The following is an 18,321-nucleotide window of genomic DNA, read 5'->3' as shown; positions in this document are numbered from 1 at the left end:
TTCAACAATATATGTATATATGCAATTCAAATGACGCACACAGACTCAAACCCTTCTCAACAATGTATACAACCTGGTGTTTCCTTTAGCATCCATAAACCATGCAATAACGATCCACGTTAGAAATGCTTCAATACCCACTTACTTACTATATGACATAGATTAATCACGATCGTGATACTGTAAATTTTGTTTAACTATCTTAATTTTAGTTATTTTCATTTTGTTCATCCGAAATTTTAATTATTTTTGCTTTATACTCTTATCTAATTTTAGTTGTTTTTATCCTCTTAAATTTTGGTTCTTATAATTTTCTAACTTTTATATTTTGGTCTCCATAGTTTTTAAGATTTTTTGGTTAAATTTAGCAGTCAATTTAACAGTAAAGATAAAAATGAGGCAAACTTTTTTATAGGGGTAAAATTGAAAAGAAAATTATAAAGAATTAAAATAAATAAAAAAATATATCTTATTTTACAAGCACAAAAAAATTATTTAACCCTATAGATTTTTAAATAATAATAAATAATTACTTTTTTATCACAAAATAATAAATTTTTGAATTAGCTAAAAGTTTTGAATTTTCTCATTCATACTTCCCAAAGAATATGAAGACCTACTATTTTACTAATTCCATTTGAAATGTTTTTATTTTTAGTCAATCAAAAATGCATCAAGAGTACAAGCCCAAACAGGCCCAAATCCAGTTCTCTGAAAAGCTTAAAGCATGCAAACTACACCAAAGGATTGACCTAATCTAAAGATCAAAATAGACCCCTAAAAAGTACCTTAACCAAAAAAATAATCTCAAGTACGAAGAGCATAGCCAAAAGAGAGACCCAATAAAATACTTTTTCTTAAACAAAAATAATATTTAGAACATATTTAGTTTGAGAAGTTTTTATCTAGTATAATTTTATTAATAATTATGGAATAACAACTTTTTTTTTCGTTTGTTTCCTATTATTTAAATAAGAGTTAATCACCTATACACTAATAATGTAAAGTTTTTTTATACTGATAACTAATTATATCTTTTAATTATGTCATGTCATTATAAACACATTTACTTTTAACAGTGACATGACATAATTAAAAGATATAATTGGCTGTCAGTGAAAAAAATTTACACTAACAGTGTATAGATGATTAACTCTTCAAATAATCATATAAAAAATAGTGGACAAAGTATCAAGCTGACCTGTCTGTCTGATTTAAATATTGGTTTATTAGTTTGTTTATTTCAATTAACTTATGGTTTCTTACACCTAAGCAAATATTCGAGAAACTTAGAAACCAAAATAGTTATTAGTGATTATAAAAAAAAATGAAGAGCTCTTGCTACTATAAGAAAAAGAATCTAAAAAGCCTCGAACTCTAAAAAAGAATAAAATCTTATTGTACTAGATGAGTCGAATGAGATGACACAATGAAGTGTATATAGTCAAGGTCAATAATCTATGGATACTCCGAAAAATCAAAAAAAAAAAAAAAAAAACGAGATAAATTATTCACAAGGAACAACTTAGACAAGTCATAACTCATAAGCCAACTCAAGGCATGAAATATTGAATTTGAAGAACATCATTTACGGACAAAAATATGTACACAAATTTTAATTTTTTGTCCCTGTTTGATGGTTTATTCTCACTTAATTTACTCCTCCTATGTCTTTTGTCAACATGCATAATATCTGTCTTTTTGATTTTTTAATTATAACTGCGTCTATGTCTTTTGCGTAAGCATTTAGCAATAAATGAATTTGCTTGAGTTGGCATGTCTTTCATATATAATATATAATTCTCACCATCTTTTCATTTTGTTTTTTCTGTCTTTCCGATATTCCAAACAGTCCAAAGCTAAATATTGACATATGTAGGATAAACCTATTGATAAAAGAAAAAGAAAATAACTTTCTCCTGTAAATAAAAATTAGCTTCTAGAAATCTATAAATAAGTTTTAAACAAAAACTATTTAGCGAATAAAATACTGTTATAAATTAACCTATGGATATTATAATTATTAGAAATTTCACATCAACTAATTGTATAATTTATAATTTATATAATATATATAAATGAAAAATAATTCTAACATTACAAGTTGATTTTGTAAGATTGAGTTAATTTTTAATATACCTTCTTAATATGATATTATAGTTTATTTCAATAATTGTTGAATTTATTAAGTCATTTACTACCGAATCATTATTGGATCACTTATAAATGTTCAATCTTACAAATTTCATGTTCGAAATGTTTAGTTTTTGACAAAAGAAGAGTATGTTGAAAATCTTACACCATCCAATGAGATGACTAATATATTATATAATTAGAAAACAATTTTTATCTTACAATGTGATTTTGTAAAGTAAAATTAACTCCAAAATCATTTTTTAAGATATATTATCTACATAATAAGAAATTTATTTATCTATGAATATTGAGAAATTTATATCAAATAAAATCAATATGAGAATTGAAGCACCATCTTAATTCAAATGTTTAATTTTCCTGATTAAATCAAACCTAATACTAAACTGGGTTGCATCAGAAAATCCCTGAGGACATGGATTACTTGTCCTACTTATGTAAGCTGGAAACAAAATTGGCATCACAATAACTCAAACAACTCAATTTTGTTCTTTTGGTTAACTACCTTCTCTATGAGGAGAATTAGTCAACATCATATAATGAGCACATAAGCACTTTTTTGGTCTGTTCATCCACAACAAGCACTTTTGTTCTTTGTGGACCATTACATGTTAAGGGAAGCTTCCATAGTTACCTTTTTTAATTACAAGACAAATTGAACTAATCCAGATACCTAGCAAAGAACAACATAGTAATGCATATAATGTCAAGAAACATGATGTCTTTAGTGGTTAATTGGTTAGAAAAGTGTAACACAAGCCTTTCAGTGATTTCTTTAGGGAGAAGCTTCTGCTAGTGAAAAAATTTCCTCTTGTTCTCTACCAAAACGTATTTGATCCTTTCATTTTAATTAACTTAGAAAATAATAGAGCATCTTACTTTAATTGGGCTAACCGCAGACATATGCATGTGTGAAAAAGATGTGAGAAGCAAAAGAAGAAGGAATAGTATAAAAAATTCCAAAAATGAGAGAATTCGAATATAGTCAGGTTCAAAGTATGAATGAAAAAATGTTTTATTTGGATTAGGAATAAAATAAAGAATAAAGAAACAAAAAGAAAAAGAAAAACTGGTAAAAAAAAAAATAGAATGATCATGAAAAGGATGTGATTAGATGAATCTAAGAAAGAGTGAAAAAAACTAAATGGATAAAGAGAAAAGAGAGTGAAAAAAAAATTAAATGAATTACTTGACAGATAAAGTTTATAATAATTACAAATATAACTTTTTTAATCAAATGTCTTTTTTTATATAAACTTATTTATTTTAAAAAAACTATATTATAAATTTTTATAAATAAAAAAAAAGTGTTACCAATATACTATTTTTATTGTCATTGATTAGAATTTATTGAAGATTACAAAATTAAAAGAAAAAATTATTAAATAAGATATAAGATCTACTAAAATTTGTATTTTTCAATAATTGTTTGAAAGACTCTGGTGTTAGCATTTCTCGATTAAAAATTAAATAGAGAAAAAGATAAATTATTTCCCTCCCATTCATTAAATTTAGAAGGAAATATTTTCTAGTAAGTTTCATAAAAATAATTTCCCCTTTTCCCTTCCTATTTATTTTCATTCCATTTATATCAAAGCAATGAATATATTTAGACGAATACAAATCTAACACAAATTACTTATTTATAAATACAACTTTTAAATTATTAAGAACATATTTGCTTTATCGTTAAGTTCCATTAAACGGAAAAATTACAAATTCCAAAACACTAAATTTGGGAAGTAATTTTTTTTCCCTCTTTTTCGTTGAACATAATTTTATAAGTTTTTAATCATAAGTCAAACACGCACTAATAAACATGAATTTTCCTGCATGTATTTTGGAAGATTTCTTTCCCCAAAAATATCTCAGCGATTAGAGCTCTGCATATATTATACTGTTTTTGGTCTAAGTTTCATACTGCCATATTGAACAAAATCCATAAAGATAATAATTTTGGTGACATAGAGGATCACTCTTATTTGTCCTCATAAAGTCAAAGTATAGTGTGTCTAATAAATATTAATAGTTGTTCGACTTTTCAAAGACGTTAATTAATTATATTGTTGATGAGTGAAAACTATGCGTGCATGCATGAGTGTGAGATTATTGATTATTAGTTTTAGTTTCAATGGTTTAATTTGAAACGATTTGGAATATGATGCAATTTAGGTAAAGATCGAACATAGATTGTTGAGTGGACTTGTAGCCGTCACAAAAGAAAATTCAACTCCTTAGCCACTTTGGCCGGTTCTTCCTTTTCTTCTATTAATTCCATCGACAAAATATGCAACAATTTGTTTTGACGTTTCAACTTAAAACTTCAAAAATAAAATAAAATAAAATAAAATCTACCCCTTATCCTAATATAAATAAAAGAAATAAAAAATAATTTAAAACATTTTTATGATGAAGGTAAAATTTATATGGGATTAGGTAAATAGTCTCATTTCTAATTTAATATAAGTCACACGTACTTGATCTTATTGAATAAGTTTATTTAATAATAAATTAGTAATGTGTTAGTAAGAGGGTATACATTTCTCAATTCTCATCAATAAATAAATTTATTTTGATTTAGATATTTATACAAAGAATAGCGCACTATGTTCACACGTGTATTGTTATCCACATCACCACATGTACATTGTCCACATGTAAATGTTTGTATATGCCTAGTACGGGTTTGGCCCGAATTTAAGTATTACCGAAATGTTTTGAATTTTATCAAGGTGAAATTTTACCAATTTTTCAATCGAGTGAATTAATATCTACATTAAATTAACTAATTTAAGATTACGGTAAAGATTAGTCAAATATTTTCACTTATAATAGTATGGTAAAAAAATATGATTCAAGGCATTTGAGATTCCCAAAACCATTCCAATCAAACATGTAACACTATATTTTTTTTTTAGTGTTTAATTTAATTATATTATTAATTATAAGTTGTTATTAGTGTTATTGTTTGAGAATTCTTGAGTTAAAAGACTTTGAGAGTTAGTTATCTATGAGGTCATGAAGGTAGAATTAAGTTGGTTTAGTTTCGATAAGGGGATCTAAAAAGATTTTAAGACATGAATCTTTTCATAAATTCATATTTTAAGAAATTTTAGAGAGTTTCTTTGAATTCAAACTTCTTTTTCCATATAAACCGAAAGCCTTTCCTTCCTTCCTCTTTATAGTTAATTCACTTGACTAGTTAGAAATTTCAGAATTTCGGAGTTAGAAATATCAAGCCAAAGGTTGTAGAAAATTCGTTTCTTTTCTTCTCTTTTTCTAAGTTTGGATCAATAAGAGGTAAGAAAAATTTGTTTTAAAATTATTTTTAATGTTGCCTAAAATCATTGATCTATAGTTGTTGTTGGTTGAAATCCATGAGATGATTACTTACGAAGTTGGGGTTTCTCTTTAAGTTATTATGAATCCAATGTGTTGATTCTTGATCCATGATGAATGCATATTGTTTCTATTGATAGAAATGAGTTCTTTAGGATGGTTACATGTTGTATATTTCAATGTATGTTGGATTTTTGTTGAGTTTTAGGTAGATTGGGCAATCTAGTTTTTGCATAAGTGTAACTTCAGGATGTCGATTGTGGCTTCAACTATGGGGTCTTTGTCTTACTTGCATCAAACTCAAGATTGGTGGCGTTGAGTGTGGGGAGAGTGAATTGTATCTGCCTGAATTGATGTTTATCACCAATGGAGTAACATTGTACATGAGTTAGGCAAAGACTCTCTACCTGATTGGGGTTAGATGTGAACTTTTGCCATGCTAGGCAATGAGATATTAGGCATGTGGTATAGATACATATCTTTACTAATATGCATAAAATTAGAGGAGAGTAAAAGATGTTTTAGAAATTAAAATATCTCATTGTGTGATATAAATTGTGGTGCTCTGCAAGCTTAGTTGATAACCTTTAAGTAAGTAAGTTAACTTTTGAATAGGCAGTTATTTTAAGTTGTCCCTTCCAGGTTTTATGTGAAATCCGTATATGGACAAGGTCGATACATACATGTATAAAGTAATCAATTGAGTAAAGTACAAGGTCGATGACTTAATTCCTAACTAGTATTGAAAGGATGTAATATTTGGAGGGTAGTCAGTGAGTTAATCTCATAAGAGGCTTAATGTTGTAAGCTAATACTATGGTAGGTTCATACCTAAGTTGTTTTATCCTAACAATAGTACTAAACTTCTTAATTTAAGTGACAACACCTGAAAAGTCAAATTAAGTTATTAAACAAGTTCTCTAAGAGACCTAAAACTGTCTATACTTGACCTAATTAAGATAGGTCAGACGATGTGGTTCAATCAGGTCTAACTACTTAAATTACTCACTTTTGTTGTAGGAGATTTTCATAGCTGACATACTTGGCGACATATTAATTATATATTGTTGATGTGTTGAACATTTTGTTGAGCTAAAGTTGTTAAGTTGTCCTATGTTGCAAGGAGTGTGTTGTATTGTTGATAAGCTGAAAGTTGTTATGATAAGTTGCAATAAGTATCAATTAAGTTGTATATGTTGTATTATTGTAAGTTGTTTACTTGTAAGTTGTATGTTGATTATTTTCATAAGCTTACTTTTATTTGTTTTTCTTATGGTTGGAATGGTAATGATCATACTTGGTACATGAGTAGGGCAAGATTAACAAGATGCTTGAATGGTTGGTGGTGAGTCATGTTGGGGATAACTCTTTTGTGTTGTTGCTACTCTAATGTAACATAATTATGTATAGACACTTGCTAGATGAGTAAGGTTTATTTTGTATACAACTATGTGTTTAATGTAGATTGTATATGTTTACAGGGTACGTACATAGCCCCGTAAAGGGATTTATGATTTCTATATTATGTCTTCTATCTATACATGTATAGATTACATGATTATCTATATAATTGTTGCATGTGAACCATATATTAGTTGCGTTGCGTATGCTTTACTTGTTCGATGCATACTAGCTGAATTATATTAAATGTAATCATTTGTCAAGTTGTTCCAAAAACACGATATATTATTAAAAACAGTTGTCATTTAATACTCTCATAGTCACCCTTTGTTAATGTCCTTGTTTCTCTTATCATCTATACCTATATTTAAAAGTGATTCTCTATTTTCATGTACATAATTTATAAATTATTTTACTCTTAAACTTTTAAATAATAAAAAAATATTAAAAATTAACTATTTTTATAAACCAAATACTCGAATTCAAGACCTTGAAATTTGAGAATTGAGCACAACATCAATTAATTTAACAATATTGATAATTTTTAAATACATTTAAATAAGTATAAAAAGACAGAGTTCTTCGACTCTACCAGTACAAATAATTATAATATAACTTCTTTAAAATTATCAAAATAGTATTATGGAGATATAAAATTACTCTCGTGATCTTTTTTATGATTACGTATTCTGGTAGATATTAAAAGAAATGTTTTCTTTGTATAAGCTTATAATATATAGTATTAGTTGAATTATACATCATCTTTTGTTTTGGGGGAGGGGTACCAACTTACAGTTATGGTGTTTGACAGAGAAAAAAAAAATTGCGACAGGTGTTTAAAAATCAAATGAAGAGAAAGGAAAGAGAGTAAAAATAATCTTTATTTAATTGAACAAAAGAATTAAGTGAAAGTTAACCTTTTAAAAGATTATTTAGCTTAAAATATAATAAATAAAAAATATTTTGTTTATTATTTTTATTGCAACCAGTGACGGGAACTTGAAAAAAAAAATTGAAAGTGTCGAATTATTTTTTTATTTATATAAAATTATAAATTAATTTTTTATTAGTTAAAAAAATAATAGAATTTTTTTTTACTTAATGTTTTTAGTTTTATTATAATTAATAATATGATAATATATAAATATAATATATATATATATATAATTTATAAAAATTTGAAGAAGTCGTGACTCTTCCTATCAAGGTCCGCTACTAATTGTAACTATTCTAATATTACCATGATGATGTTGGTTAAACTATTATAATTATTATTCTTTCTGTTGTCACATTTCACAACTTTATTATTATTGTTATAATCATTTAAATTTTTTTCTCCTTATTTATACAGATATTATCATCTTTATTATTAAACAAGCTTGAGTTATAAGAAGCAAAAAATTATTTATATAATTTGAATTTGAGAATTTTAGTATTAAGAAATGAAAACTGAAAAAATTTGAAACTTAAAAATTACAAAACTGAAAAGTGCTTTTTGTTCTTAATTTCAAAACTGAGTTGACAACTATATCTAATCATGATCATGAAAATTAATGAAGTTCCCACTTCCGACCAATTTTATCTAAATGACGGAGAAATTGGAAAATCTATGGTACGTTTTGGTTTCACTATTTTTTATTTTTACTTTTGAAAAAAAAATAGAAAATAAGTACAATTTACTTTTAATTTTAGAAAATATTTTCTTTAAAATTGTTTTTAAAAAATTTCAAAATTAAAAATAAAAAAATGTCATTTTTATTATTTTCTACACGTTTAAATAAAATAATTTTATATTATAATATAAATTATTTATACTTATCTCAAATATAATTTATATATTCAAATATCATATTTATTTATATATAAATTATTATAAAATTTTAATTACATATGATCGTATGTGTATTGTACAAATAAAATGCTAATATATTAATTAATTATAAAATAAATCATTTTTATCTTGATAAGGATTTTTTTAATAATTATTATAAAAAAAATTGTAATTAAATTACTTTACACTACTAGAATTTCTCTTATTACATGCGACTTTTCCTACGAATTTTTATGAAAAATTCGCAGAAAGCGTTGTTCCTATAAATTTTTCTGCGAAATTTTATCTGCAGGTAATGCCTTCGTGGATAATATATTTTTGCGAATTTTAAAATTCGCAAGAAATTTTCCTGCGAATTTTAAAGTTTCCTGTGAATTTTTTAGCAAGAAATTCTGCAAGAATATTTTTTACGAAAAAATTAAAGAAATTACTATAAATTCTATCAATAATTCTTCAACTTTCAAATGCTCACAATGAATTCATCCGAAACATTTGTTTTCATGCCTCCAACATGTGATAGATAATCTTTTAAATTCTAAGATTGTAGATTATAAGCCTAACACTCAACTATACAAATCAACTTGTAAGATAAGTGTTGCCCCAACTTATATACTCTTTAATTTTTTTATTTTCAATCGATGTGGGACTTGAAGTTTTTTTAAAATATTAAACTTATAAATTTAAATATTTTTTTATTTTTCTTGCGGATTAAAATTTGCATGAAAATTCGCAGGAAAAGTTACTTGCAAAATTTTTCTACCATTCAGTAAACATTACTTGCGAATTTATTTTTGCAAGAAAATTTGCAAGAAACAAAATAAAATTCTTACAATATTTTTTGCAAATTTTTACCATGGAAAAAAATTTCTATGATCATTAAAATTGTAGCAAAATTTGCAAAAATTTCATAGAAATTATTTTTTGTAAAAAAATTTGTAAGAAATATATGTAAATTATTTTTCGCAAATAAATTCGTAAAAAAATTTTGCGAAATTATTATTGCAAGAAAATTCGCAAAAAAATTTCTGCGAATATTTTTTTATAGGAAAATTCGTAAGAAAATGACATTTTTCTATGAGTGTTAAAAAATTGTATTCCAATTAGAAAAATAAATTAAATTATATTTTTGGTCTCTCTATTTTTGTCAATCTGAAATTTTGGTTTTCCTATTTTAAATTAGAGACAATTAATCCCTTTATTTAAAAAAAAACAAAATTTTGATGTTTGTTAATAATTAAATTTTAACTTTCTTTAATGATATATCATCACTTAAGTGATATGATATTTAATAATAACGTAGTATATAAGTATAAAAATTAAAATAATAACTTACAAAGATTTTCGTTTCTATTTATTTTAATAAGTGGTGAATACTTATTTTATTAATTAATTAATTTTTATTTTTCTAAATATCTTGTCACTAAATCTTATATCATTTAAGAACTAGTAAATGTTAAAATTAACAATTAACATGTGTCTATTTGACAAGAGAACTAAAATTTCATATTTTTAAAATTAGGAGACTAAATCTTTCTATTTTAAAATAGAAGACTAAAATTGTGAGTGAATGAAAATAAAGAGATTAAAAATGTAATTTAGCAAAAATTACTATTGTTCACATAGATCAAATGTTGTGTAATTGTTTTAACTAAATTAGTGGTAGTCTCTTGGTTAAAAAAAAAGTTTAGATTAAGACAAGGTATCATCACATATAATTACAAAACTAACCATTAACCTTTATGAAATTTTTCAATAAAATTACGAATCATCAACTTTATATACAATACAAGTCTGTATGAAAAGATATAAAATACGAGAAAAATTGAATTAGATCACATATTTTAACTATTGAGTTTTAAATATCAACTATAAAAACATAACAAAAATTGAAAACATACTCTATTTTTTAGTTTTTTAATTTTTCCTACCAAAAAAGGTAACACAACATATATAGGAGAAAACAAAAAAGAAAGCTATGAAAATCTTTCTCAAAAATTGTTTTTTAATTAAGTTTCTTACTAAAAATTTCGCCATGGAATGAGGCTGGAAATCCAAAATGTCCATAGGGAAAATTTTCTTATAAGTATGTCTTTTTTTCCCAGAAATATTTTAGACATACTAAACGTATTTATGATATTCCTAATAAATACATTTTCTAAACATATAGTTTTCAAGAAACATAATTTTTAAGAATGAAAAAGATTTTTGCACAGTAAAGGCCCCTTAAAGTAAAAAGCAAAAAAAGAAAAAATCTTAAAAGAGTTTACTTTAGACTCAAAAGTGAATATGTGTTGCGGGTTATTTTACAAAATCCAATCTAAATTTTGTTAAAATTTTCAAAATCAATCTAGAAGGATATCCTTCTTTTGGTTTAGATGTTCTAATCTATTTGAATGGTTTGTTTTGACTAGATGCAGCATGATTACGTACATAAAATACTATAATACCGTTAAGGCTTGTTTGTCTGTGTTTTCCAAAGAAGAAAAAAACAAAAGCTGTTTTTTTTTTTTTTTACAAAACAATAAAATAAAATCTGTTATAAATTAATAACAATTATTATGTTATTTAGAAAAATATACAAAAATATACTTTAGTTATTTTTTTGTCTCTATAGTTTAATAAATTTTACTTTTTAATTTCTATAATTAAAATTATTTCATTTTAATATTTATGCATATAATTTTTTTTAATCTTTTTAAGTTCTTACTGATGTATAACCTTTATTTTATAGTTTTCATCTAAATAGACGACAAGACTAAAAGGATAAAAATAATATTTATAAAAATGAAAATAGAAATATTTTAACTATAAGAACTAAGAAGTAAAGTTTATAAAACTATAGAAACTAAAAATATAATTAAAAAAAAAACTAGTTGGTTTTTCAAAAGTTTAAAACAATAAGTTAATTTTTTTAATATATTGTTTTTAAAAATTAAAGAAAGGAGTCCTAAGTAAACAAATTAAATTAAAATCATGAATTATTAATAAATAATATAACCACTTAAAATTGTTGCCTTCATATTTAACCACGATTGCTCTCACTTTAACTAAAACCACGTAGGCAAAGTGAGATAATGAGTTGTGGCATGTGTGAAATGTTTGTATGGGGACAGGCTGGATCTGGTCAACTTTTCTTGCAAAATATACATAGAATGTGGAATATCATAATAATATAATACAGCTGATTAAATTGACTTCAATATTCATGTTGGATGAGCCACCTTGGTGCTTGCTTTATTACCCCACATTGGTATAAAACTCTAAGAACTCCTAATAAACTAATTATGAACCAAGTTGTTACACATGTTTATGTACATGTCACTGTCGCATATACCATTCAAAATTATTAGTTTCCAACGCACTGTGGCTATGCTTCTTTGACCACCCTCACTCAATCAATCATGTTTCTTCCCCTAAACTAATTTCAGTCTTTTTCAAGCTTCATGTCAACTTGCGTTCCTTCTTATTTATATATCTCTGTGTCAGATCATATGTTATTCTTATCATTATTATTAGCTCAAGGTACATATATGAAATTAGAAAAATAGCTGCAGAAAAAGAAAAAAAATAAGAAACAGCAGAGAAGAAAGAAAGAACAAAGGAAGTGGCATCAAAGATGGGAACTGTTACTCGCAGCTCCTCAGAAGTGTATACAAGTGACAGTGAAAAGGGGTTTGCGATCAACCACTCTACTCCGCCAGAGCTAGATGCAGGGGCAAAGTTTGTTCTTGTGTCTCGAGGTGAGCCTGATTTTCCTTCTACGAACCAAAGCAAAAACAAGAACCAGCTTTGATTCTTGATGAGAAAAGGGTGTTGATGAATTGTTGTGTTGTGTGCAGGATCATGGTTGCACTGTGGGTATCATTTGACTACATCTATTGTGGCTCCGGTGCTTCTTACTCTTCCTTTCGCCTTCACTTTGTTGGGTTGGGTTGGAGGAGTGCTTTGGTTGACTCTTGCGGCTGTTGTCACATTCTATTCATATAACCTTTTATCTGTGGTCTTGGAGCATCATGCACAGCTTGGCCGTCGCCAGCTTCGATTCAGGGATATGGCTAGAGATATTTTAGGTGATTTTTCACCCTCTTTTGCTTCCTTCCTTGAATTAAAACACCCCATTTTTCACAGAATTATACTGCTTTTCGGGGGAGGGGGGGCATCAAAGGGGGGTCAACCTGTACTTCCAGGATCCATTTCAGTCACTGATAAAATAACGTTTGCTCAATGGAATTCATATTTTGCAAGCACAGATTACTCCTTAATTGTTAGCTTTGAACAGTGTAAATCTGTCCATGGACTAAAAAAAAATCATTTTGTATTTTCATTGTCCAAATTTTTATCCGAAGCTTTCTTTCATTTTCAATCCAAAAATGGTACTAAGTTTTAAGAGTTGAAACTGTAGCTTTTCCAGAATTGGTGTAATTGCTTTGGCCTCCTTGTTTTGTGTTTGTAAAATTGAGGAGCACAAGCAACACTCTCTGTGACAGGTGAGTGTGAGACTTAGAAAATTTTGTAATTTCTGATAAATTTCGGTCAATTATAAAAAATGTATCCCAAAGATTATATTTAAGAGTGTATTGTTAGTATTTCTTTAGAAAAATTAGAGACAAACTCTGTAGTCTGTAGCATATAAACAATAGCTACCAGTCATCTACAGAAACTTTTTTAACTGCCAGTGTTATCCACTACTTTAGTTGGAATTGAACTACTGTCAGATTTTTCAATGTTTTCATTCGATTACCTGGAGGATGTTTGTGCCTGAAATGGGTTAGAGGCATTCATAGTTAATGGTATAATTGAAATGCAAATGTTGTGGCAGGACCTGGATGGGCTAAATACTATGTAGGGCCGCTTCAATTTGCCATATGCTTTGGCACAGTGATTGGTGGTCCTCTAGTGGGAGGAAAGAGCCTCAAGGTAATTAATTACTAGTGTCATTTACATTAGTTCATGAAATTTCTCATCTACATGTTTCTGTGTTTTATTGAGAAGCTACATTTTGTTCTTCTTTGCAGTTCATTTACCAGCTCTACCACCCAGATGGAGCAATGAAGCTTTATCAATTTATCAGTATATCTGGTGTGGTAACACTGCTTTTGGCTCAACTTCCATCCTTTCACTCCCTGAGGCATGTTAATCTGATTTCTCTGGTTCTTAGTGTGCTGTATGCCACATGTGTCGCAGTCGGTTCTATATACATTGGTAAGGAAAGGAAAACACAATGGCATTGGCAGCCTAAGCAGAAACCTGTACTCAACTTGATGTCTTGCTTGTATCTACCACAGGTCACTCAAAAGATGCACCACCTAGGCATTATTCTGTAAGAGGTTCTGATGTAGATCAACTTTTTGGTGTCTTCAATGGTATTTCTATCATTGCTACTGCATATGCTAGTGGAATCATTCCAGAAATACAGGTTAGTTGAGCAATGAGCATCTTGGTATTATTCATTTATGGACAAAATTTAGATGCAGTTCTGTAGGTGATTTTAGTGTTGTTTCTTATCAGAATTGAAGTTTCATCATGGTAATCCACATTGACATTTAATGAAAATATTTATTACATGGATTACTGAGATAAAATTCAAATTCTAATTGAAGAACAAACATAGAACTGCATCTAGGTTTTATCCTTCATTTTTCTAAGAAACAAATATTAGATATGCAACCAAGAAAATTTAAATATGGAAATATACTTATATTTAGTTCTAACAAAATAAGCATCAATTAGACATCATGTCAAGTCACTAAGTAGAATTGTTCGGCAATTTACAGGCAACTTTGGCCCCTCCTGTGAAGGGAAAAATGTTGAAAGGACTATGTGTCTGTTACTCTGTTATAGCCACCACCTATTATAGTGTTGCCATCTCAGGTTATTGGGCATTTGGTAATGATTCCGGTGCAACAATTCTTGCTAACTTTATTGGCAAGACTAAGCTTTTGCTTCCCAAATGGTTTTTCTTGATGACCAATATATTCATCCTTCTACAAGTGATGGCAATGACAGCGGTAAGAACAGCTTCTTGGAATACTTTTTGTCAATTTTGCATTGACAACATTTCCTTTTCATGATGAATAACCATAGAATGGTTATTGTGTTTCAGGTTTATCTGCAGCCAACAAATGAATTATTTGAAGCAACTTTTGGAGACCCAAAAATGGGACAATTCTCCATTCGCAATGTTGTTCCAAGGGTGCTGTCTAGGTCACTATCAGTGGCAGCAGCCACGGTTTTAGCAGCAATGTTGCCATTCTTTCCAGATATAATGGCCTTGTTTGGGGCATTTGGATGCATCCCTCTTGATTTCATTTTGCCTATGATTTTTTACAATGTGACTTTCAAGCCCTCAAAATACAGCATAATGTTTTGGGTCAACACATTGATTATTGTAGCATCCTCAATTTTAGTTGTAATTGGAGGAATAGCATCAATTAGACAAATAGTACTTGATGCCAAAACATATCATTTATTTTCAGATATGTAAAAATTATAGCAATACATACAAACACCAGTGCTAAGTTTCATTGCAGTTCTATTGGTCATCTCAAATCAAGCAATTCTTTCAACAGTGTGGATTTTCTGACCCATTAATCAATTCTTTAATAATTTATCAAGACAGAACTGTGAGGTATTAGGACTTTAAGGTAAATTTTTTTTTGATGTCTAAGCATACTATAACCCATCAAGTCTGATTTTATAACTATAAATTTTAAGTTCAAAAATTATTTTTCAAAAGTTTGTATGCAAGTAATTCTAATATTTTCTAATAGATAAAATAACTAGTCCATTTAATAAATTTTAGTACATAATTTATTTAATTTTGAAAAAATTAGTTTTGGTGGCAGTAACATCTACATTATGGTCTGTCAAAAAAAATATATACATTAGGGCGAATATTATTTTACAAGTAATGTTCATATTTGAAAAAGAATACAATTTTCTTATAAAATTTATTGGCAGAGAAAAATTAAATTAGAATATTGAATAGTTAAAAAAGTTGTAGAAAAAATAGTTATGAAAAAACAATTATTTGTAGATTATCCTGTATTAAAAATAAAATATTATAAAATAAAAGTAACTCATTTTTGATGAATTTTTGGTGCATACTCAATTTTTTAAGAATTAAAAACATATTTAAAATTATGGAGAAATAAAAATAAAAGATTTTTGAGACATTAAAACTAGCCGTTACTAACAACGTACACTGTTCCAAAATCCAAATGGAAGGAACCTCGTATACTATATATATGTTAGTGTTTGAATTTGATGCAGCTTCTGATTACATTGCTATTGCTTACGTTTAAACAACACCAGAAACACAATGAGCAAGAAGAGTGAAATGAAAGAACACACACGCAATCTCTTTTATTTTCAACACCCACTCAAACCTCAACCTTCAAGGAATTTCACTATGCTTCATCCCAAGCCCAACATCGTACGCCTTCCCAAAACCGAAGTTGTAGTGCCACCTCTGCAGGTGCAGGCTGAGCCAAACGTTGATCTCTCTTTCTCCACCATCACATCCAATCCTACTATAATCTCCCAGGTATATTCTTGTTCTTTTTTATATATAATTTGAACCTTTAATGGTTACACTTTTGGTTGTCATTTCTTGAATCAAATATTGCATTCATATTCCATCGATGTTATCTTTTGTTTATGAAAACATCAAACGGTCAAATCAATGATTAAAATCTAATTTGATCATTCTTCTTGCCTTGGATGGGTTGGAAATTGGAATCCTACTTGTATGATGCTTCTCGAGTTTTGAGGGTCCAATTATTTCTTTTTTAATCTTTTTGTCTTGTGTTTCTACAACCTTCATTACGAGCATGTATATGAAATAGCTAACATACCAAGAATGAATATTTTTTACAAGCACCGATCATAATGTCATTATAAGCACAGAACCTGATAGTTTTCACTGGTGCTGAAATTATGATTCAGAGAATATTTTTTGAAACTTGTGGTTAACGACAGACAGTCAACATATAAGAAGGTTAGATTAAAGAGTTATCCATTCCAACCCGATTGGTAGTTTCCACAAGATACTAATAAGTGCTAACTGCTAATCTTGTTATTGCTATTCTACATAAAAGAGAGAGAGAGAGAGAGAGAGTTATTGATCCCTATCCAGTATTTACACATTTTGGTAGCTTCCATTTCTAGCATAGTCACCAATAACTTATGTGATGTGTCATGTTATTTGAACATACGTTGACATTGGTGCTGGAAGAGGAAAGGAGTGTATTTATGGATATACTGAAAGATGCCAGCATGTGTCAGATAAAGACCTTTCCCTCTGATTTTCACTTTTATTAAGTGGACAGCTTGATGGTGAAGTTTGAAAGAAGTCCATGCAAATGATTACATGAATGCTTCTCCTTTCTCCCTCTCTAACTAGAGTCTACACATTTCAGTTTTATGAATTCTTTACCCTGTTTCTGATATCTTCCCTGTAAAGTTACTTTTTATTTTCCTCAATTTCTTATATTATCTTCATATTTCTCATTCTTGAGGTATGTTGTAACTTGGAATATTGCATTTTTATTTTAACGTCTTTTGGGGTGTGAGAGTAATGAATTCGCATTTAATTCGATGATCGTTTTGCAAAATATGACAGTTCTAAGCTGATGATTTTTTTATATTAAGAACTACATTGGAGGTTTGCATTGTATATATGTAATTGGTGTGTATGACGGTATGAGCTTTCCAAAGATCTAGTAATTTGTCTATTAATGTGACCAAGTGGGATGATATTCCATATTGAGCAAGACAAGATATTAATTCATGCAAGTGTTGCTTATGCTTAGTCTTGTTATACTTCATGTGTATTTTCTCACAATGTTACTTTGTTGGATTCCAGGCTTATATATTAGGAGGGTTGATCGTATCAAAATGGATTTGGGCAAGGTGGAATGAGAGGAACCACGGAGGGAGGTTGATCTTATCAACTGAACGGGATGAGATGTCTTCTAGGAATGTTATTGGCATGGAGGATATTAGTAGAGAGGTGATATGGAAGGAAGATGTGTTTTTGAAGATTGACAGTGTAGGATTAGAGATTAAAATGTCGAAGCAATTTGCAATTGTTCTGTTTGCATTAGTATTAGTATTAGTATTAGTTTTCATGGTGTTATGGTAGGGAGTCATAATGCATCATAGCCTTGGTTCTTTGGTCTTTTTTCCCCTTCTGTCTTGTAATGGAGATTATGACTCGTGTAATGATTTTTCGATTAATTGAAATTTTTTCTTCATTGATCTCTTTTGAGTTAACCAATTTTTGTTGTTCATTACTTTATTTCTTCATTTTTTTATTAATGATAAATATGTAATTGAAGTTAAACAATCATGTTTTTGTTTTGATTAAGTAAAAAATACGGTGCAGTAAAAGGAACCCACAAATGGAGAATAATAATGAACTTTCAAAATAGTCATTATATTATGTTAATGATATACAGAAGAAAAAGTTCCAAAATGTGATATCACTAAATTACAGTACCCATGATACCATGTGATTGTGATGCATTTAAAATTTGAAGTAACACATGATTTTGATTGCATTGCACACACAAAAAGTACATATGCAAATTAAC

At 28.0% G+C, this 18,321-nt stretch overlaps 1 protein-coding gene across 2 annotated transcripts; it reads left to right on the top strand.

The window, feature by feature from the left end:
* The first annotated feature begins 12,014 nt into the window (after window positions 1–12,014).
* LOC109789449 (GABA transporter 1) lies at window positions 12,015–17,986 on the top strand. Of its 2 annotated transcripts, XM_020348408.3 has the most exons (9): window positions 12,015–12,465; window positions 12,565–12,795; window positions 13,545–13,642; window positions 13,741–13,927; window positions 14,011–14,141; window positions 14,500–14,733; window positions 14,829–15,369; window positions 16,040–16,271; window positions 17,592–17,986. In XM_020348408.3, exons 1-7 carry the CDS (start codon window positions 12,342–12,344, stop codon window positions 15,207–15,209), a joined length of 1,386 nt encoding a protein of 461 aa, XP_020203997.1. In that variant the 5' UTR covers window positions 12,015–12,341; the 3' UTR covers window positions 15,210–15,369; window positions 16,040–16,271; window positions 17,592–17,986. The 2 variants fall into 2 exon arrangements, with proteins under 2 accessions (XP_020203997.1, XP_082916089.1); XM_083059963.1 differs by having other exon boundaries at window positions 14,829–16,271.
* The last annotated feature ends 335 nt before the right edge of the window (window positions 17,987–18,321 follow it).

Source organism: Cajanus cajan, chromosome 7, assembly GCF_000230855.2.
Source record: "Cajanus cajan strain Asha chromosome 7, NIPB_CcT2T_4, whole genome shotgun sequence".
Taxonomy (NCBI): Eukaryota; Viridiplantae; Streptophyta; class Magnoliopsida; order Fabales; family Fabaceae; genus Cajanus; species Cajanus cajan.
The sequence above is the reverse complement of the archived record's forward strand: the minus strand, read 5'-3'. Positions and strand labels throughout refer to the sequence as shown.

Coding starts and splice junctions, on each gene's coding strand:
- LOC109789449 (XM_020348408.3), top strand. CDS start 12,342: ATGGGAACTGTTACTCGCAGCTCCTCAGAAGTGTATACAAGTGACAGT. Junction 13,928..14,010: donor AGTCGGTTCTATATACATTG/GTAAGGAAAGGA, acceptor TATCTACCACAG/GTCACTCAAAAGATGCACCA. Junction 14,734..14,828: donor AAGTGATGGCAATGACAGCG/GTAAGAACAGCT, acceptor ATTGTGTTTCAG/GTTTATCTGCAGCCAACAAA.